The 22668-nt window shown below is 40.5% G+C and overlaps 2 protein-coding genes across 2 annotated transcripts in view; one reads left to right on the forward strand and one right to left on the reverse strand.

The window, feature by feature from the left end:
- Window positions 1-8126, forward strand: part of LOC101280890 (zinc finger protein 578-like) — a 33283-nt gene extending 25157 nt beyond the window's left edge. Inside the window, 3 exon segments of the mRNA XM_049703468.1 lie at window positions 2617-2743; window positions 6837-7903; window positions 7905-8126. Coding sequence (XP_049559425.1) covers window positions 2617-2743; window positions 6837-7903; window positions 7905-7985 — 1275 coding nt within the window. The 3' untranslated portion in view covers window positions 7986-8126.
- The window catches only part of LOC101281293 (zinc finger protein 665), a 369078-nt gene that overhangs the window by 253732 nt on the left and 92678 nt on the right, over window positions 1-22668 (reverse strand). The window lies entirely within an intron of this gene.

Genomic DNA, 22668 nt, shown 5'->3' on the forward strand with positions numbered 1-22668 from the left:
GGCGTTCAGTACTTTCTTGAACAGCAGTGTAGACATCTTTTCCTTTTTAAAAAATACTTTATTTTATTTTATTTTTTTGGCCATGCTGTGTGCCATACAGGATCTTAGTTCCCCTTCCAGAGATCGAACTCATGCCCCCTGCGGTGGAAGCAGGGAGTATTAACCACGGGACCGCCAGGGAGGTCCTGCTTTTCCCTCTTTTGTTGTAAGCATTTAACATTGTAGACCTTTTTTTTTAGGCCGTGCCATGCAGCACGTGGGATCTTAGTTCCCTGTCAAGGGATCGAACCCACACCCCCTACAATGGAAGCACAGTCTTAACCACCAAAGTGCCAGGGAAGTCCTTGACTTTTGTTTTAATACAGCTTTGACTGCATGTTATAAATTTTAGTATGTTGCGTTTTTATTCTCATTCAAATATTTTTAAAATTTCCGTGTGATTTCTTCTTTGACCCATTGCTTCTTTAAGAATGGGCTGTTTAATTTCCTCATTTGGGGGATTTTCCTGTTTTCCTTCTGCTCTTTATTTCTAGTATCTTTTCATTGTGGTTGGAGAAGATACTTTTTATGATCTCAACCTTCTTAAATTTGTTAAGATTTGTTTTGTGGCCTAAGATGTGGTCTTTCCTGGAAAATGTTTCATGTGTGCTCTAGAAGGATGTGTTTTCTACTGTCATTGGGTGGAGTGTTCTGTACATGTCTCAGGTACAGTTGTCCTATATTGTTGTTTAAGGCCTCTGTTTCCTTATTGATCTTTTTGTTTCTATCTGTAGGTAGAACTAGGGTGTTGAAGTCTCATACTGATATTGTGCTGCTGTCTACTTCTCTCTTCATCTCTATTAACGTTTACTTCATTTTGGGGGGAGCTCTAATGTTATATGTGTTTATAATTTTTATATCTTCTTGGTGATTTGTACCTTATATCATTATATAACAGCCTTTGTTTCATGTCAGTTTTTGTCTTTATTTTGTATGGTATAATATAGTCACCTGTGCTCTCTTTAGGACGGATTATCTTTCTCCATCCTTTAACTTTTTGCCTGTCCATCTCCTCAGATTTGTGAACGTTAACTGTTCCAACTCTCTGACACATTTTCTCTGTTTTTCTCACTCTTGTTCTCTGTTTTTCCTGTTATTTCTTCTAGTTGCCTCTACGCAGGCACGTCGTACCGTGGCAAAAGGCAGGAGACCTAGTCAGCCCCCTTCACTCCAGGGTAGTTACACAGAAACGCATCAAGTGTTTTCTTTTGATTATGGTGTATGGTGAAATGTTCTAGTTAACTCTGTTTTATATTGATTAATACCTTCATATGTCAATTTTAGTGGATAAAATTGTATTTATATTTTTGAATATAGGTATCTATTGAGATCAGAGTTAAAGTATCCTATGTTTTCATGTTAGTACCATTTACTATAGCTGATACGTTTTCATTGTCCCAAAGATGCTGAAATTCACTTGAATAAAATTGATGATGAAAAAAATGTTGCAAAAATATGTCCAGAGACAGCTCTCATTTCAGTTAATTGTGTGTTTACATATTTATGCAAGAGTTTGTGAATGTTCAAGTGCATGGTTTGATAAAGGACATCATGATTTTATTACTGCGTAAGATATCTTTTTCAGTTGAAATGATGTCTTAAATATATTCCATGGCCTTGAATTTTTTCTACACTCTCCTGTTAATGTTTTTTGTTTTCTCTTTCATTTTTTAAATGTTTTTTGGCCACACTGCTTGGCTTGCAGGGTATTAGTTCCATGACCAGGGATTGAACTTGGGTGCTCGGTAATTAAAGTGCAGAGTCCTAACCACTGGACTGCCAAGGAATTCCCTTAACGGTTTAAATAGTAATAATATGACTAACATTTTATGTACATTTTTGTGTGTGCCCACATCTGTAGTGACCTTTCAAGGTTTCTCCAGGAATTCTCTGTCAGTGTACTTTCACTGGTCTTTCTGTTACTAAATTTTCTGCTTCTTTATCTTCAATTCCAGAGCCCAGCCACCTTAGTTCATATGCTTGCTCTGTCATTTCTTAGCTTCTTAACCTCAGTTGAGTTGCTCAGACTGTCTCTGACAGTTTTCTCCTCTGTAAGATGGGAACAGATCTTACTGTAAAGAGCTGTTAGGTTGATGACAAGCTCACATGTATAAAGCCTTTAGAGTAGTTTTTTGCATATAGGAAGTATTCAACCACTGTTAGTCATTGCTGTTGTCGTCATCATCATAATTTAAGATTTTGACTTTTTTTAAAGCCACTGTGGACTTAAGACATCACTCATTCTATAGCTCATCTAGATATTGAGTATCACTCAGTATGTCAAACATAATATGTAATACTTCTGCATAGACAATCCATTCTTGAATTTTATTTGTATGTATTTCATATATTTTCCACAAAAATGAAAACTCCACATTAATTGGAAGATATCATAATCTCATGAAAAAGCATAAGAAATTAAAATTAGAGACTGATAATTTGCTCCAAATACCTTTACGTGGATTTGTCAGAAAACGTACTTCAACTGAATTCATCCTTACCCCTCTCTTCTTGTCATTTTGTGTGCAAATAAGAACTCTCCCCAGGACCCCCTGGTGAAATGTATTTTCATTTCAGGAACAGTTGACATTCAAGGATATTGACATAGAATTCTCTCAGGAGGAGTGGGAATGCCTGGAACCCGCTCAGCAAGCCTTGTACAGGGACGTGATGTTGGAGACCTACAGGAACCTGCTCTCCCTAGGTGAGGATAACTTCCCTCTAGAAGTAGGGATCTTCCCTTGGTATCTTTGCATTTCCTTTGTGTGCCTCATTTGAGCTGGTTTTCCTTGACTGATATGAAATCCCTGTTGACTCAGATGTGAAACGCTTCATGATATGGCATCAGGAGCATAAACCTACCTTTTCTTACGATGACCTGCGCACTTCATGATGCATCAGGGGTTGTTCCAGAGCTCACGTAGTTACGGCAAGCTTTTGATATACCCACTTTCCTGTTTTCTACCCATGGGCTTTTGATTATGGAGTTCTAGGAAAAGAACTATGTTTCTGCATATTATACTGTTCCCTGTGTATTCAGAAGGAGGCAAGTAGTGGATGAATTTTTGAAATATTTTTCTAGACCCATTGGTAATGTCCTCCATCCTCTGGTGGACAAAGAACTAAGTTTCCGGAAAATCCATAGCTAATCATGTTTCTTTGTTCTTAACTGGAGGAATTTCTGTTTCTCATCTGAATATTTTACCCACTTTGTAGCAAGAGAAAGAGCCCTAGGCTGTAGATAGTGAGGTGAGTGCCTTTGGGATTGTATCAAAGTTTGAATATAGGTCAGATCTCAGAAGGGCTGAGGGGAAGCCTCATTATTATAATAGTGTTTGAGAAACTCTGAACACTCCTGTTGGAGAGTTCTGTGAGAATACCAATGTTTGTTTATTATTATGAACTCTCAGAGGGAAGTTTTTCTTCTCCATAACTTATCACTCTTTCAACATGTAAAATGCATTCTTTCACCCTGCAGTGGTGCTGCAGCTCCTACAGAGACAAAGGCAAAGTCTTTATCATGATCTACAACGGTCCGTATCTAGCTCCCGTGAACTGGTTGTTGCTTGACTTTGAGGAGTGTGAGGCGGGCTGTTTTTCGTTTCTCTTTTAAATAGTACCGCATTTTATTAGTGTCATTTATTGATGTCCGTGTGTTGTGTTGGCAGCAGGGGGAAAAACGGTCAGCTTTCTCATGCATTGAATATGACGGTAAAATTTCCTTAGTGTGCTCCTGCTGGCTAAGGGTGGCCTGTGGTGAAAGTTGAAAGCCAGTTCCCATTCCTAGAACATGCCCAGCATGGGCTAGGAGGCGCTTTGTGGAGGGAGGAATCCATCCCTTCCCTGGCACTCGTATCTTGCCTAGGGATGTTCAGCAGAAAAGGTTGCCAGTCCGGGCTGGCAGCGGCCCTGAGCAGAGAAATGCCCACCAGGAGGGTGGAGACCAGGCCGTGAGTCTGGCAGGCTGGCAGTGAGTCCCTGCTGCCCAGTGATCCCAAAGCCTCCCGCTCAATTGAGTGCCAGTTGTCCGAAGCGAGCTGTTTTATTGGGGTTTCTGGCCCCCTCATCTCTCCCTCAGGGCATGATTTTATTGGAAGCTCAGTTCTCAGTCCATATAGATAAGAGCTGATGCCTCCAGACTCAATACCTGAACCTTTCCCAGTTCCATCCACATTTGATGTTTTTAGGATACGTAATCAGAAGATGGGAGACACTGGCTGCCCTCTTATTCCATCTGGCACCTCAGAACCTGCATGGAGCTGTCTCAGGCCCTGTCTGCTTATTTAGATCCCTCAGCCATTTCTTGTGTTCTGCTTTTGCCACAAACTGCAGGATGTGTGTAACAGCCAGTTTGAATGGATCGTATGTAACTTTTACTTAGGAAAACTGTAAAGATAATGGACAGAGAGATCCTTTTTTTAATCCCCAATCTTTCATGAGGTGACTATGTGAATATTTCAGGGTTTTACTTTGGCATCTGTGGGTAAAGCTCATGGTTCCATCTGAAGGTCCTATAGAATCTGACACACATATCTTGCATTTTTTCCACTCGTGTACTGTGCTACCTAGTTGGGAAACGTATACCCTTCCTGATTTTGTACTCCTCTAAGTTTGTATGATTGTGCCTCTATAACTCTGTTTTTTTTTTTTTTTGCGGTACGCGGGCCTCTCACTGTTGTGGCCTCTCCTGTTGTGGAGCACAGGCTCTGGACACGCAGGCTCAGCGGCCATGGCTCACGGGCCCAGCCGCTCCACGGCATGTGGGATCTTCCCGGACGGGGGCACGAACCTGTGTCCCCTGCATTGGCAGGCGGACTCTCAACCACTGCGCCACCAGGGAAGCCTATAACTCTGTTTTTGAAATACATAGTCCAAGGCTCTGAAATTTTTCTAGTTTGTTTGCTGTGATAATCCACCCTTAGTTAATGGACAACTTCTGGTGGACTCTATGGAGTGGGTTTACTGGGTAACAGAAAATTCTTACAGAGAATGCTTTTCCTCATATCTTGTAACATTTTCCTGCTACACACAGAATCACCACTTCAGGCTATTTAGTGGAGAGTTCAGCATGTTCCAGGTTACCATCAGAGCCCGGCCGAGTAGTCTTTCCACATTCTTTTTTCTGCTTTTGTGGAGTGACACAAAGGCACGTCTCAAGGGCACTGTGACAGTGTTTCATATATGCTAATGACCATTCCCTTTCAGCCTCAGTTAAATGGTATAGGAATTTCTCCTAAGAAAAGTGTCCAAGTTCACATCCCCATATTTGTGACACTGTTGAGTAAATTGTTGTTGATGCCATATTTTTCATTACCTGTGTGTGCACCATCGTTCATTCTACGTCTACACCTAAGTTTGAAGCATCTTAATGAGAGAGCTTATGAGGTGGAGTGACACCTCCAATGATGAACCAGCAACCATTTCCAGGAGGGATGCCTGAACAACATTTTTAGTTACACAGCTCACGTCTTCTTGCATCTCCTTTGAAGTTTTCTTTTTAAACTCTTGGAATTTTCTGTAATATTATGTAATTTATACTGCTTGTCTGGGTAGTCATGCTTAAGTGATGTTGTCTTAGTCTGTAGGTCTAGGTTCAAATCCTGTTTCTCTCACTACTTTCTGTGTCAGTTGGGATCATGTACAGAAAACTGTGAGTCTTCTGTCCTAATCTGAAAAATTGTGGTAAGTTTCTTCAAGCCATTTAAAGGAAATTATTGCTGTTAGATGCCTTAGAATAGTGCACGTTTTTAGTAAAGACTCAAAAGGTAATTTTGTATATCAAGATATATTAATAGTGCGTCATGTTTATTGACGTCCCTTTGCATTTTATATCGTATGCTTCTTTTGTTTGTTTGTTTTGCAATTTGTCTCAACGACGTCGTTTCTGAGCGTAGTTAATAAATTTACCAGTTGCTCACTCTTTATTGTGTATATTGTGGAGCCAATGAGCTGGATGTTTGAGGGCACTTCATAGGTTGGGAATTGCTCCATTAATTGGTTGTAAATGTAAATGGAGAATATTTTATTCATAAATATCTAATTTTGATTTACGGATGATTGGCTTTGAGATGTTTTATGCTTTTTCATGGATACATAGTTTTATAGGAGGTACTGAGAAAAATATTTTGTTTTTTAAAAAGTTGTTTTATCAAATTCTTCATTTTCTCTATGCTATATTTGTTTCCCAGTTCTATCTGCAACTCATTTAGATTATTCATCAATATGGTAGTTTTCTTTTTTTTCCTTTTATTTTGGCCATGCTGCACAGCTTGTGGGATCTTAGTTCCCTGACCAGGGATTGAACCTGGGCCCTCTGTAGTGAAAGTGCGGCGTCCTAACCACAGGTCCGCCAGGGAATTCCTGCTAGTTTTCTATTACTGACTGTTACAATATATTGTCTGCTATTTAGCAGTTATTTATGAATAATAGGTATGCAGAATATACGCATAGGGTAATGTCTTTTTCTCCTCAGCTATGAGACAGCAGTATGTTTACTGTTAATTGGTGTGTGCTTATACATCATGGTGGAAATATACTTTCTTTGATAGCTAACAGAAGTTATTCCTATGTGAGTATTTTTGGCATACGCTGTTTGAAAGTACAGTACCCTAAAATTAATCACTTTTTCTTTAGTGAAGAATCATTCCTTTTGTGTTCCTACAAACGTGAAGATCTTTGTTGGAAAGTTAATAACTTTGGTATAAGTGTTAGTTTTGGTGTAATATCAGGTATTTAACATGAAGCGTTTATTTATGAATTAAAATGAATAGGCTACTTATGGTTCTTTTATCTTCTAGACATCTCTCCTACACACGTGATCAAGAAATTACAACTAAAAGTAAACACTGGTAGAGGAGAAATATTACAAAAAGTGATGTTGGGAAGACATGAAAGGAATAAAGTGAAACGTTTTAACCTCAGGGGAATCCAGGAAAATATATCTGACTTTGAGCCTCAGCAGAGAGATGAGGTAAGAAATTACAAAGGAACTCCTATGTCCCATAATGAAAATCCTACTGATAAGAGAGATGGACTTGGTAGGAGTGTTGCAGGAATTAAGCCTATTGAAAATAGGCTTGCATCAAGCTTTCGGGATGAATTGCATATATTTAAAAGTGAACAAAAAATTGGTGAATTTAATCAAGCTGACAAGAATATCAACAGTAGTGCCTCATTTTCACCACCTCAGACAGTTACTCCTGTTGTCCAGACAAGCATTTCTTATACAAATGGGAACGATTTTGTGCATCCTTCAGTACTGACACAAGACCAGAGGGCACACAGGGAACAACCTTACAAATGTAATGAGTCTGGCAAAACCTTTCATCAGGTCTCAAACCGCACTCGACATCAGATCATCCATACAGAAGAAAAATTACATAATTGTGATGTATGTGGCAAAGTTTTTAGTCAAAATTCAGACCTTGCAGTTCATCAGAGAACTCATACTGGAGAGAAATCTTACAAACATAACGTGTGTGGCAAAACCCTTGATCATGGCTCACACATCACTGGACATCAGGTAATCCATACAGAAGAGAATTTTTATAAATGTGACATGTGTGAAAAAGTCTTTAGTCACAAATCAAACCTTGCAGTTCATCAGAGAATTCATACTGCAGAAAAACCTTACAAATGTAATGTGTGTGATAAAGTGTTTAATCACAACTCGAATCGTAGAAGACATCAGTTAATCCATACAGGAGCAAAACCATATAAATGTGATGTATGTGGCAGAGTCTTTAATCGAAGTTCAATCCTTGCACATCATCAGAGAATTCATACTGGAGAGAAACCTTACAAATGTAACGAGTGTGGGAAGGTCTTTAGTCGAAAAGGAACCCTTGCAAGTCATCAGAGAATTCATACTGGAGAGAAACCTTACAAATGTAATGAGTGTGGTAAAACCTTTTATCACAGCTCAATCCTCGCTCGACATCAGATAATCCATAAAGGAGTGAGAATATATAAATGTGATGTATGTGGCAAAGTTTATAGTCGAAATTCAAATCTTGCAGTTCATCAGAGAACTCATACTGGAGAGAAGCCTTACAAATGTAATGAGTGTGGCCAGGTCTTTAGTCAGAAAGCAGCGCTTGCATGTCATCAGGCAATTCATACTGGAGAGGATCCTTACAAATGTAATGTGTGTGGCAAAATCTTCCGTAAGAGGGCGTACCTCAGGAGTCATCAGGTAATTCATAAAGGAGGAAAATTATATAAATGTGATGTGTGTGGCAGAGCCTTTAGTGTACGTTCATACCTTGCAAAACATCGTAGGATTCATTCTGGAGAGAAACCTTACAAATGTAATGACTGTGGTAAGGTCTTTATTAAAAAAGCAATCCTTGCAATTCATCAGAAAATTCATACTGGAGAGGAACCTTACAAATGTGGTGAGTGTGGCAAAGTCTGTAGTCTAAAAGCATCCCTTGCAAAGCATCAGGTAATTCATACTCAAGAGAGATGTCACATATGTAATGAGTGTGGCAAAACCTTTCATCAGAGCTCAACCCTCACTCGACATCAGATAATGCATAGAGTAGAGAAATTATATAAGTGTGATGTATGTGGCAGAATGTTTAGTCAAAATTCATATCTTGAAAGACATCAGAGGATTCATACTGGAGAGAAACCTTACAAATGTAATGAGTGTGGCAAGGCATTTAGTCAAAATCCAACCTTTGCAAAGCATCAGAGAATACATACTGGAAAAAAAACCTTATAAATGTAATTAGTGTGGTAAGGTCTTTATTCAGAATTCACTGCTTGCATCTCATTGTAGAATACATGCTGTAGAGAAACCTTTCAAAAATATTGAGTGCTGAAAAGGCTTTACTCAGATTTCAACCCTCACTACACATTAGGTAATAAATACAGAGGGGAAACCATGTTAATGTAATATAGGTGGGAAGGACTTCCTTGAAAATTGACACTTTAAGTTCATGGGAGATTCATAGTGGTAGAAATCATGGAAATGTCTTCAGTGTGGCAAAGCCTTACCTATGATTGGATAATCCATGCTAGACAGAAACCATAGAAATGTAATGAATGTCTCAAAGTCTTTAGTCAGAATTCATACCTTAATATCCACCGAAGAATTTATACTGGAGAGAAATAGAAATCTTTCAAATATAATGTGTGGCATATCCTTCAGTTTACTTTCAGTCCTACCTTACCATCAGGTAATCCATACTGGTGAGAGACTTTTAAGTGAGGGTTTTAGCAGGTGTCCACATGTTACGCTTCATTGGAAAAATCACGCTGGAAAGAATCAGATAAACGTATTTAGTATGACCAGGCCTTTGGAGAAGAAATTCATTCACCAAAGAATTCATTCTGGAGACTACCTCACAAATGCCATGAATGGGAAAAACCTTTACTCAGGGCTCACGTCTCACCAATCATCAGATAATCTATACTGGACAGGACATTCCAGATGAAATGAATGTGTCAAAGCTTTTGTGTTGTGCCTTAAACTGAGTGTTCACCAAATACTTCATACTTGAACATTCAGTGAGTATTGCAAGGTTTCAAATTATTGCTCATTCATCACTAGATATCAAAATACTTATTCTGGAAGGAAACCACACAAATGTAATGTGTGTGGCAAGAAATGTAAAGGTTTTCATCAAGTATCAACACCTTTGGTGTAATGATATGGAAAGTTTTTGAGCCCTTCTGACAACAGACTGTATCAGAGAATCCATACTAGAAACAAATGTCTTTAGTTCTTTGAGAGTAATCTGAGATATTGCATACAAGAGAATAATTACAAGTCACGTATGGTAAAACGTATGACATGATGTGTATGACAGGAAGAAGGACATGTGTGGAAATGGCCTGTTATCTTCAGTGTATAAATATTTGTCTTTTCTTGAAAAGGCTATGTTGCTCTTAATGCCTTTCAACCCGAAGTTTGAAGTCTGTTCATTTTATGCCTTAACTACAGGACTTTCAGAATGGTCTCTGGGAAAGAGTCAATAAGATGAGGGGGCTGACTTCATTAACTGTAGTTCATCCACATCCATGTCCCCTAGTAAAAGTGGGACCCTTTATTATCAAATTCAGTAGCGTGTGAATTAGCATTAGTTGGGGGGTGGCAGTGAGTAGTGTAAAACTGTGACATGACTAATCATGCTTACTATGTTCAGGCCCTTCTGTAGATAGGCCATTACAGGTTACAGCACAGAATGGTCTACCAACTGGCCGTGAACAGAGCAGAAGGGACTTTAAGGAACTGGGCTTTTCCCGGGAGGAGAGTGACAGGTTCCTAGGGGCTGATTATGTGGTAGAAACAGTACAAAGGAAAAGCTGATCACTTTTTGCAGTGAATGGGAATAGCTGTTGTATATATGTGTGTTTAATGAAAAATTAGTTTTTTTCCTGGAACTTGAAAGAGAGCAGTTAGTGTGAGAAAAACAGTATGTGCATGTGTATGATTTACATTTGACTGTTGCCATTACATTTTGCTTTGGTTTAATTCTGAATCAATTAAAATAGGTGTTCTTTAATTAATAAAATCAATCGTTTTTCATAACCCTGGATGAATCATGTTTCTTCCACCAACACAGTTTTATTCCACCTTAATACTTTATAACAGAAGCTAGCATTGCATCATTAGGCTCTCAGGGTTGAAAGAATCTGTAAAAATTTCTTTCCCTGATGGAATCAAACAACATACAATTTATGGATTATATATTCATAATTTGTATCTGATTTATTCTCTGCAAACTCTGCTCCAGAATATTTATGCGGCTATAGTGAAAATACCGTAGGAGTGCATTTCAGACTCTGCCTTCTAGTAAAGAACAAAAATTGAATGGAGTAAATTTAAAGAACTAACTGGCTTTCATGAGTGATTTGTGAATCAGTGTGCATCCCATCTAGTATCAATAAATAAAGAGGGGCTCAAAGCAGCTGTACAAAATGCAAATCATTTGTAAATAGAAACCAGGCAGGATAAGAAAGATATTTCCAAAAGAAAAAAGTTTTTTTGGCAAGGTTACCTTTTGCTGGGGGAGGGATTGCAAAGGTCTTTTCCTGTAGGTTACATCTGTAGTGTTGTTCAGGAAATTCCAGAGTGATTGATTTAAGGTCACATTCCTGGAAGGGGTGAAACTGCAAGTAAGTCTTGGTTTGCTGTCCTGGGGGCAGGCGACTCCACATTGGGACTGTGCTTTTTGAACATTCCTTAAAACCTGCTCCACATCCATGAGTATGCATTACGTGAACGTAGTGCTTCATATTCTTTATTGTGTCCAAGGTAAACCGAAGGCATGCACCTTGATTTACATGACGGGAAAATAACAAATATAGTACGCATATGCAAAATATTAGAAAACTTAAAAATCATAAATCTCTCTTTTGTGCTTGAATCACTCAGTGAAATAATTTGAAAATATTGATGTTCATGCGTTTTCTCTGAAAAATGAACAATGTACAATGGGAATATTTTTGTTTGATAGATAAACTTGAAATTTCATACATTCACTCCCCAAATATTTTTTGTTGTTGCTAATTGTAATTGTAGCCATTCAGTGGAAAAAGGTGGGACCCCACTAAAGGTCATTTAGATTGATATTAACGTTGAAGTGTTATGAGAATGTGTGTTACATTATTCAGGTTTCTAGGGGGACAGGGGAGACTTCTAAGTTGTTCAAAAAATGATTTGAGACAACAGGGAATGGTCACTGGCTTGGTTTGTTAACGTGATCACTATTTGAGGCTTGTTGGAGGATATGCATATGGTTTGAACTACCAGTTTGCATCGCAGGAGGGATCCATCAGGCTTCCTCATCAGCTTGCCCAGAGAAGCAGAATAGGAAGAGGTTGTGAGACTTAGAAGGTGTCAGTAATCAAGCATCAAAAACTGGAGTCAGACGCTTTAATAAAACACTGAATGTTTACTCCTGAAACTCCTGATTTCTTGGTTAGGATACACCATAGTTTTCTTTTCCTTTTTAAGAAAAAAGTATTTATTTGGCTGCGTTGGTCTTAGTTGCGGAGCGCGGGTTCTTCGTTGCTGCATGCAGGCTCCAGAGCCCGCAGGCTTATTTGCCCCACGGCATGTGGGATATTAGTTACCCAACCAGGGATCGAACTCACATCCCCTGCATTGGAAGACGGATTCTTAACCACTGGACCACCAGGAAAGTTCACCATACTTTTCTTCATGCTAATAATTCATTACAGTTTTCCCCCTGCAGCAGACATATGTTCCGTTGTTCAATAGGGTTGTTGAAAAAGTTTGTAAAATACTATTTAAATAAATTGCCCAAGATATTTTTACCCTCGTTTAATAAAAGTTAATGCGTGGAACTGTTGTTTAGATAATCTAAGCAATTTACCAGAAGAGCAATTATCCAAAGGCTATTAAAATTTTGATTATAATCATTGTATTAAGCAATAGGTTACATGGTTTCTTTTCTTTTGATTGTTTTGTTTGTTTTTGTTTTGTTTTTTTGGCAGCACCGCATGGCTTGTGGGATCTTAGTTCCCCGACCAGGGAAAGAACCCAGGCGGTGGCAGTGCAAGCACTGAGTCCTAACCACTGGACTGCCAGGGAATACCCTACATGGTTTATTTTCTACTGTAATACATATATGTTTTAAATACCCCTTTTCTTCTGCATTATTTTTTCCTTCCAGACATATTCCCCTTTTACACCAAGGGATGTATAAATCTGTGGGTTGTTTGGGGACTCTTGTGACATGAATATGCTCACAACGCAATGACATGTACAAAGTAGGGGCACTATAAACATGATAGAAGAGTGTTCTTTTAGGGGTTCAGTTAAATGGAAGAACTGGAATGGCCAAATGGTGAAGTGAAATCTTTTACCTTGTGAGTTGGCTATGGTCAGGTGTTTGAAAATCAAGTTTGTGGAGTTGAATAAACAGTGAACTTGTTACCGAGTCCAAGCTTGCTCTGTTAGCCACACAACAGGCCAGTAAATCGGGAGACGAGGAAGGTGTTGAGTCAAGGAGCAGCAACCCTTTCGGAGAGATGGCAGACTAGTGTCTCAAAAAAACCCATCTTACCGGGGTTTGGATGCCAGTTTCTTTTATAGAAAAGAGAGGCAGAGGAGGTGGGGAAGTAAAGTAGAAAGGCTGTAAGTCTTGCGAATATCTCCTGGAATGGCCAGCCTTGGGCAGGGGATGTGTTAATTTCTTCTTTCTTGCAGCCATTCACAGGTGGACAGGGTCAGGGTGCTTCCCTGAACAAAGGCACTTTGGTTTAACATTCAGGCAGATGGGTAGGGTTCCCTGAGGTAGGCCGTTGTGTATAGACAGTATCCTTTTAGTGAACAAAGGCAACAGGAAGCAAAGGTTAAAGTAAAAGAAACAGATCCAACATGGAGTCAGGATTGACTCTTCCCTGTTACAAACTGAATGAAATTTTAAGGGTGAATAACAAAGATCACAAGATTCCAGCTATAGTTTTTGACAAGGAGACAATCTCCATTGCCAGATATCTAGAAGCCATTCTGACACTTCTCAGTGATTGGTATTCACATTCAGAGTCAGTGAATTCTGCAGAGAAAATAAGATTTGTGCTACTCATACCATGACAACTGATACCAGATATCCTCCAGTTAGAATTTGATCCTGACCAAAAATAAAATGTTTTCCTTGGATAAGTGATCTTAATTTTGATTTGTATTATCCTTTCTCTCACAGTTCCAAGTAAGAGTCACTGATATTAAGGCTTTATGCCCAAAAACTTACTGAATTTTCATGTCTGAAAAAAGCACTGACGTTTACTTTCATTTCACAAATGAAGGATTTTAGGGCAAAGACAGATTTAGACCCATTCAGTTCCATCCCAGCAAGTGACTGAATCAGGAATTGAATCCATGTTGTCCAGCTTTAAAAACAAATCTTTTAATCAAGTTGCTACACTAACAAGGCTAATTATGTCTATCCTTCAACTATTCAACATCTGTATTTAATTTTGCATCTGTTGCCTTTTTTTTTTTTTTTTTTGTTTTGCGGTACGCGGGCCTCTCACTGTTGTGGCCTCGCCCGTCGCGGAGCACAGGCTCTGGACGCGCAAGCTCAGCGGCCATGGCTTACGGGCCCAGCCGCTCCGCGGCATGCGGGATCTTCCCGGACCGGGGCACGAACCCGTGTCCCCTGCATCGGCAGGCGGACTCTCAACCACTGCACCACCAGGGAAGCCCTCATTCTTTTGATATAATTATAATGAAATATTTCCATATGTTGAACCATCCTTGCATGCGAAGAATATGTCCTCCTTGGTCATGTTGAATAATCCTTTTAATGTGCTGTCAAATTAGGTTAATATTGCTTTATTGATAATTTTTGTATAAGTATTCATTAGAGATATTGTACTCTGGTTTTCTTGTAGTGTCTTTGTCTCGCTTTCGTATTAAAGTAATTCTGGCACTGTAGATTGAGTTTGGAAATGTTCCCTCCTATTCAATTTTTTTGGTAGGGTTTGAGGAAGATTTGTCTTGTTTTAAAATATTTGGCAGAACTCTGCAGTGGAACTCTCTGGGTTCCCTTTATTTTTTTTATTTTTTATTTTTTTTTGCGGTACGCGGGCCTCTCACTGCTGTGGCCTCTCCCGTTGCGGAACACAGGCTCCGGACGCGCAGGCTCAGCGGCCATGGCTCACGGGCCCAGCCGCTCCGCGGCATGTGGGATCTTCCCGGACTGGGGCACGAACCCGCGTCCCCTGCATCGGCAGGTGGACTCTCAACCACTGCGCCACCAGGGAAGCCCCTTTATTTTTGATTAGTGATTTTCAATTAGTGTTCTTCATGACTCAGTCTTGGTAGGTTGCGTATTTCTAGGAATTTATGCATTTCTTCTAGGTTATTCAACATTTTGGCCTATAACTCTTTGTAGTATTCTCTTCTAGTTCTTTTTATTTCTGTAGAATCAGTTGTAATCAGTCCCCTCTTTCATTTCTGATTTTAGTTATTCAATCTCCAAGACCCCCTTCAATGAGGATTTTATTCAGTTGCTTTAGCAGCAGTCATGGGTCGGTTAGGGTCTCAGACCACTAGTCTTTTCCACACACTCAAACTGTGCCTGAAGAATTATTCCTCCTTCATGTATGGTATTGTCCTTGGACTGCAGCTCCAGACATGCCCACCTACCCAGATTCCTGATACATCTAACTATACAGAATCTGTCTCTCAGTCTGAAATAGAAAACACTTACAAACTGCTTCCTGCTGCCCAAACTGAGCTCAATATAATGATCAAAACAGCCGAAGCATGTGTGTGAGGGAGGATGCCAGAGCCTGGGATATGGTGTAGTGTTCCTATGACCTCATCTCCTCAAAGAATTTCAATCATCTTTTCACCTTTTTAAAAAAAAATATTTATTTGGCTGTACCACGTCTTAGTTGCGGCATGCAGGATCTTTTTCTTGTGGCATGTGGGATCTAGTTCCCTGACCAGGGATTGAACCCAGGTCCCCTGCATTGGGAGTGTGGAGTCTTAACCACTGGACCACCAGGGAAGTCCCAATCGTCTTTTCAACTTGAGTGGCAATGGCGGTTCACACTTGAGCATAGGAGCTGGGAATAGTTTTGAAAAACTTAAATTTCTTGAATCTATTAGGAATTTCTAGTGAGCATATCCAAAAGGGGAGAAATTCTTCCTTTTCCATTATTCCTGGTGGCAGACAGGGTATCATGTGGACGGAGGAGGAAATACTGAGGTCTGAGCCATGGAAGACCCACAGAGCAGCACATGTGTCTCAGTGGATTCCCTGCCTCCCTGAAAATTTCCTTTACCCCAAATCTAACGCTTTCTGAAATCTCTGAGGACCCCTGAAATACCACCATTTATGGGCAAACAAATGGAATCACACAATCAAGGACTTTCAATTTTTAAATTTTTCAGTAAGTTCAATGAATTTTTAATTAGCACAAAAGAAAGACAGTGAGTCAATAATTGAGATTAGACAATATTTGCCCCATTTCTCCAAATCAATACAAATCAACTGCGAAGCCTAGATGAAATGGACATTTTCTACGAAAATATATTCTACCAGTATTGACTCCAGTAGAAATAGGAGTCTAAACAAATGAATATCCATAGAGGTAAGGGAGAGTTTTATGAGTCCCATACAAATAAAAGCACCAGGGTCAGATTAGCAGGTAGATTCTTCCATTCTTTTAGAGAACAGATAAGCCAATGCTATGTACTCAATTCAAGCCTTAAAGAGGAAGTACAATTTCCAAATAGTTTACATAAATCAAATAAAATGCTGATACTCAAATGTCCTAAAGTTTGTACCAAAAAGAATACTATGGAAAGATCTCACACCTGCGTACAGATGGCAATATTTAAAATAAAATATAGCAAAATAATAGATGACTGTGAATTTTATGTCTGGAATTCAAGCATGATTCAGTGTTTGGAAATCCATTAATATAGTACATCGTAGTAGTGGGTATAAAGAGAAATCGGGGATCTTACTCATAGTTACAAAAACATCTATTTGGAAGAATTGAACTTGTACGTATGTTAACTTAAACTCAACACTGGGAATTGATGCATTTTTTCTAACATGTCAAAATGAAGTGATTATCTTGCTCTTTGGGAAGCACTAGAGTTATTCCACTAAGGTTAGAAAACCACACTAAAAAAAGCATATGATCACCTGTTCAATTCATTTCTCATGTGTTGGAGGTTTAGCCAGGGCGATTTAAAATGGCATGAGAATGGGAAAGAAAAATATAAAACTATGTTTGCAGACCATGCAATCATACATCTGGAAACACAAAGGAATTGATAGAAGATCTACAAAAGATAAGTCAGGAAGATCATATAAATATACAAAAACAGTAGCTTTCATAGGTGCAAGAAAGAATCATTTTACAAGTTATAGTGCAAGAAACTTTAATTAGAAAAGCATAACCAGAAATGAAATAAACTAATTGGGAGTAAATCTAACAAACTTTTTAAACCTATGTGAAGAAAACTATAAAACATTCCTGAAATATATGAAAGCGGATATAAACAAATGGAAAATCACATCACATTCCTGGGTAAAAAATTCAGTATTATAACAAGGTCAGTTCTCCTTAAGCTACTTTATAAACTTAACCTGTTCCCGATATAGACACTCAGTTTCTGAAGCTAGCAATGTTATCGAGAAAATCTTACAGAATAAAGAACAAGTAAGAATAGCCACAAAAGAGAAGCAAAAAAGAGTGGCTATCCGTAGGAGACCTGTTTATTCATGACTGGTAGATCAATGAAGTTAAAAATTCAGAAATATGCCAAAGTGCGTAACAAAAGTTAATAAGTAGCAAAACCTATAGTGGAGATACTAGTATTCGGGAAATGGAAATTCCTATCAGAATGACAAGAAATGGATTTATTTGTCACATCCTATAGTCAGACAAAGGTCAAAGAGTAAAAAATAATTAAAATATGGTTGAATTATTTAATAAGGCTTGATTCTCAAGCACCTGAGTGCAGCCAACTCCTTGCTCACAGTCTCCAAAGGAGTCCCTCATACAATGACACATTTGGGGTTGAAAATTTTCCTCTGATTTTTTTTTCCGTGCTGCCGGGCTTGCGGGATCTCAGTTCCCCGACCAGAGACTGAAACTCCCCGGGCAGTGAAAGTCCAGAATCCTAACCACTAGGCCACAGGGAAATTCTGGTATTTGATGCCTCCAAGTGAATGGGGAACACAAGAAAAAGTTATGCTCTGAAGGGAAGTATAAAATTGCACATTCCGCACAGGCACAATTTTGCATTTCCTGTCACACTCCAGTTTCCATCACCTACTCTAAAACTCAGGCTGTCGCTTAATTGAAATAAGAAGTTGTAACTGCTCTGCACCTAACCTGGGTCCAGAGGACACCAGGCACGTTCAAAGGATCCGAAGTAGAGAAGCAGAGCCTCTCAGGAGAGAAGAGGAACAGACCAGAATCTCCCAGGAGCGGGTCCGAGGGCCAGACCCGGCGTCCGCAGGGCGCCACCACCAGAGACACGGCCTCCACCCTCCGGAGCGTCCGAGATGCGCCCCTAGGCGGCTCCGCCCCCTGGCCTGGTGGTGCGCATGCGCACGCGCAATTACCTAGGGACGTGGAAGCGGATCCTGCGGTCAGACTGGCGCCCGCGGGTGAGTGAGTCGGTTTTTTGGTTCGTAAGTGCGCTATGCGATCTCCAAGCCCCGCTTCTCCATACCTGGGTTTCGAGGGTGTCCCAGCAAATTAAAACCTCTGAAGGCGGCGTCTCTCTCGCTCTGAGTCCGCCCCTTTCGCCTGTCGCGGCGTCGCCAGAAGACTCGGTTCGGTCCTGGGAGTCTGGGTCCGGTTCCGGTTAAAATCGTTCTGACGCAGGTACCGGCCCCAACTTTTTGCCTTCAGTCCGTAGAGACACTGACCTCCTGCAGCGACGTTTTCCTAGTCTGACTTCCTTTCTCAAACCTTTGTATGACTCCCGGCTCCCCTCCTTCTCCCACCGCCCCCCCGCCCCATTCCGTTAAGTCCTCACTCAGGAGGTGGATCGCCCTTGACCTCCCTCCAGGGAGAGCAGAGACGGAATACAAAGGCAGAAGTATATGCAGTTAGTGAGGCATCAGAACGTTTGGGGAGAAAGAACGACAGGAATTGCAACAGAGATTTCAACAGAGCGAGGCCTAACAGTCTGAGAGGAAGAATAGAGAGGGAGGGAAACAAAATGATGCGTATGAACAGAGAGGAGGAAACACAGAAATGGACACAAAAGGAGAGGAGAGAAACAGAGGACCCAGGGAGACATACAGGAAACAAAGCGCGTGGTGGTGGAGAAAGCGGGAACCCAAACCCAGGTGAGTATTGAGTTGATTAAATATGGAATATTAAGTTGTGAAATACTAAGTGGTGTCTCTAAGCTAATCTCTTTAACATTTTTTGACATGTTTAAATTATGCAGAAGAGAATGACAGTTGCAAAAGCAGGTGTTTGAGGCGTCTGCATTTTCTAATCATTGCTTCAGATGATAACTCCATTTGCAAGCCCCGTTCTTCCAGAGGGCGGATTCTTAGGTCAGTCAGTTCAGGGTCATTCTCTTCCCTTCTAAGAAATGGGGGGAAGTATTTGTGCCACCACACCGTGCTTTTGTACTGTTGCTTTACTATGGCTCATGTCAATCTTTTTTTTTTTTTTTTTTTTTTGCGGTACGCGGGCCTCTCACCGCTGTGGCCTCTCCCGCCGCGGATCACAGGCTCCGGACGCGCAGACTCAGCGGCCACGGCTCACGGGCCCAGCCGCTCCGCGGCACGCGGTATCCTCACGGACCGGGGCACGAACCCGTGTCCCCTGCATCGGCAGGCGGACTCCCAACCACCGCGCCACCAGGGAAGCCCATGTGTCAATCTTTTTAAGATTTGATATATCCTCACACTTGTTTTAACTTTAATCTCAGAAGCGATTGGGTATGTTTTAAATGTCCAAATTGTTTTCACTCTAAATTTCATTGTTCAGATTATGAGGTTTATACGCTTTCTACTGTATCCTGTATTGGAACTATTCTTTGATGTCTGCTAAATAACTTCACTATGCATGTGGTAAGGGTGGTGATCGTCTTTTAACACTCAAAACCTAGTTTAACCAGTTAGTTTAGTACTCAGCAGCTTCTTTCTTCCCTCAGGTGATCTGCTCAATTAGTGAGCTCTGAGTTTAAGTGTCCAACTAAGTAGATTATCCCCCCAAGTCCCCTTTGTCCTTTCTGTGCAGATGTTAACTGATGGGCTGGATTTGTTACTGACCTGGGTTCTTGGACTCTCATCAGTAGAAATTGATAACAGGCCAGACGAAGAATTCAGGCAAAGCTTTATTGGGACTCGTGCTGCAGCACAAGTGAGCGAGAACAAGAAACAGGTGCCCTTGCTCGCCCCCTGATGGGGGGTGGTGGTTTTGCTCTCAGCACCTCAGAAGTGGCAGTTGGGTTTTGGCCTTTTTGTTTCTTATTGTTCATAAGCTGTTTGCCCAAGCTGTGCATGTATGCAGTTATTTTTAGTGCCTTATGGCTTCTTTGTATTCTGTGTTCAGGACACATCTGTCCAGGTGCAGGCACTGTAGTCAGGGGCCCCAGGTTCCAGCCTTTTCTAGATTGATGTGAAACTTTGTTCCCACAGAACCCATGTGTTCATGTTGAAGAGATTGTTAGGGCTTATCTCCACGGGTGACCCTCTTTCTTGTTTTTCTGGAGGAATAACTATTTGTAATTTCATATTTTTTGACTATAACGTTTTCTGGAAAAGAGGAATTAAATGTTTGAATTTGATTAAACCATGAAAGAGAAGCTTCTCTTGCTCAGGAATATGAAAGGTAATCTGGAATTAGGACAAACCTTTTCTATTTAAACCTATCCAGGCTGCCACTTCCACCTAGTTCTGTTCATTCAACTCAGACTCCTTCAGGGTAACTTGGTAAAATTACTCCCCCTCCGAGCCTCGGTGTACCCACCTGTGACATGGAGAAGATAGAGGAGAGCAGTTTGCCTGGTTATAATTGAAATTTTAAACATATTCCAGTCCTCCAGCAATTATGGAAGATGCTTAAAAAAGAGGCCAGGGGCATAGGCCCAGAGATGGAGGCATACCTTTTTCTCAGCTTGTCTGTATCAGGAGTAAATCATAAGTTTGATTGCATCATCTCTTGGCATTAAATCTTTTATGGTTTCCCATCACCCTCGGGACAAATTGTTCAATATCTCTCCAGCAGGGAGCTCTGGAGCTGGGGTGGCCCCTCCAGAGTTGCTCCCAGTTAACAACAGGGACAAGCTTCCACATCCTGTGCCGACCGGTCGCCGGGCGCTGGCTGCCTCCGGAAGAGCAGGAGTTGGAGGAGGCACTGTCCTTTGCATTAGTGCCAAGTGGACAAAGGACGGAGCAGTTGCAGTCAAGTGGGCGTTTTGGCAGCAGGGAGGGCTTCCTGAAGAAGTGGGTGACAAGCTCACTAATTGATCTTCGTGTAGGAGTTTATTGTCCCTGTATCCCTCGTGTTAACAGCTGGCAGCAAAGGACTGTCTTTCCCCCACGTTCAGGTTCTCCTTCTGGTAGCTTTGTGGCGGATGCCAGAAGGGGGGTATGTTGGTTGTAAGCACTAAACAGCATATTTCGCTCCCACAGAATCATCTTACCTGAAGAATCTAGCAAGAAATTCAGAGGAGGAGGAAAGAAGAAGGAATGGAGCTTTCACAGGTAAAAGTCATATTCTTTGTTGATTTGTTCTCTCCTTCCTAAAATGACACAGTTTGGGCTCATTAATCTTCTCTGTCTCTGAAATGTCCGATTTACTCACACACAGGGCCTTCCCTCAGTCTCCTCTCACCTCCCTGCAGATTCCATGTCACTGTGACCCAGTGACGGGGAACTTGGGAAGAGCCCCCTTTCAGGTGGTCATCCCGTGAAAGGTTTTATGCTCAGGTGTGGATCGGAGATGGGGAGTCGGCTCTGTGGTGTCAGTGACGTAGGGCGTGAGGATTGTTTAGTGCACCCTTCTGAGTGCCCCTTCATCTCCACGTAACCCAGGATGAAGGCGACTACATATGTAAGTGATGTACTACTGTGCACAGATACCTGAGGAGGTCTGGGAAGGAAGACTGATATGGGGAAACTTGCTTTGTCAGATTTTATAAGTGTGTTGGAAGTTAAAGAAGTCAGTCAGTGTGTTTCTGGCTCTAAAATATGAACACTTTAAAATAGAATGGGAAGTTTCGAAACAGACGTAAGGAATGGGTAGGGTGTCATCTAACAATAAGCGTTCTTTAAATTATTTACAAAACATTCATCTCACAGAGCCTGTAGTGTTCACATAGGGACTCTCATGCAGCAGGTGTTTTAGATAAAAATGGTTATAATTTAGCCAAGACATAAGAGCAGAACTTTCTGTCATCAGAAAGGCTGGAGGCGAATTATAATTTTACTAGTTCTTGTTCAGTGTTATTTTTTTTTGTATTAAACATCTCATGTATATATTTTCATGGTTCAGCGACACACAGCGATGCAGTTTAGAGACTAAGAAGTAAAATATCCCCTTCCCTGTCGCATCTTACACTGTCACTTACTGTCTCCATCAGAAACCACTGTTAATCCCCACTGCAAATCTTACAAAAATGCATTTATATATGGTAGTGTGATTTTAGAAAGTACTCCTTAATAAAATTTTGTTATGGTATTTTATTCTGCACATTTAAATGTTTACATACCATACATCTTAGACTTGTTTTCGTGTTAATACACTTAGAGTTGACTTTCTTTTTTTGTATCCTCATGGAGCATTTTCTTAATGAAGACACATTGGTCCTGTACAGTTTTAACTGTGATAAAATAAAAGGTCATAGTGGCTGCTTCTGAGCATGCCGACTTTACTACAGACGTCTAAGAATTTCTCCAGAATCAGAAGCTTGAGCATGATTATCGGGTTAATGATGGTGTTCATAAGGAAGCACAGATACTGCAGTTACTAAACAGGATTTTAAATCAACTGTCTTAAATGTACTAAGAGACTTAAGGGAAACCATGGAGAACGAACTAAAGGAAGGTAGGAGAACATTGTGTCAAGAAACAGAAAACATCAATAAAGAGATAGAGTTAGAAATTCTAGAGCTGAAAAGTACCAAAACTGAAATTTGTCAACAGC

This window comes from Orcinus orca, chromosome 20 (assembly GCF_937001465.1).
Source record: "Orcinus orca chromosome 20, mOrcOrc1.1, whole genome shotgun sequence".
Lineage (NCBI taxonomy): Eukaryota > Metazoa > Chordata > Mammalia > Artiodactyla > Delphinidae > Orcinus > Orcinus orca.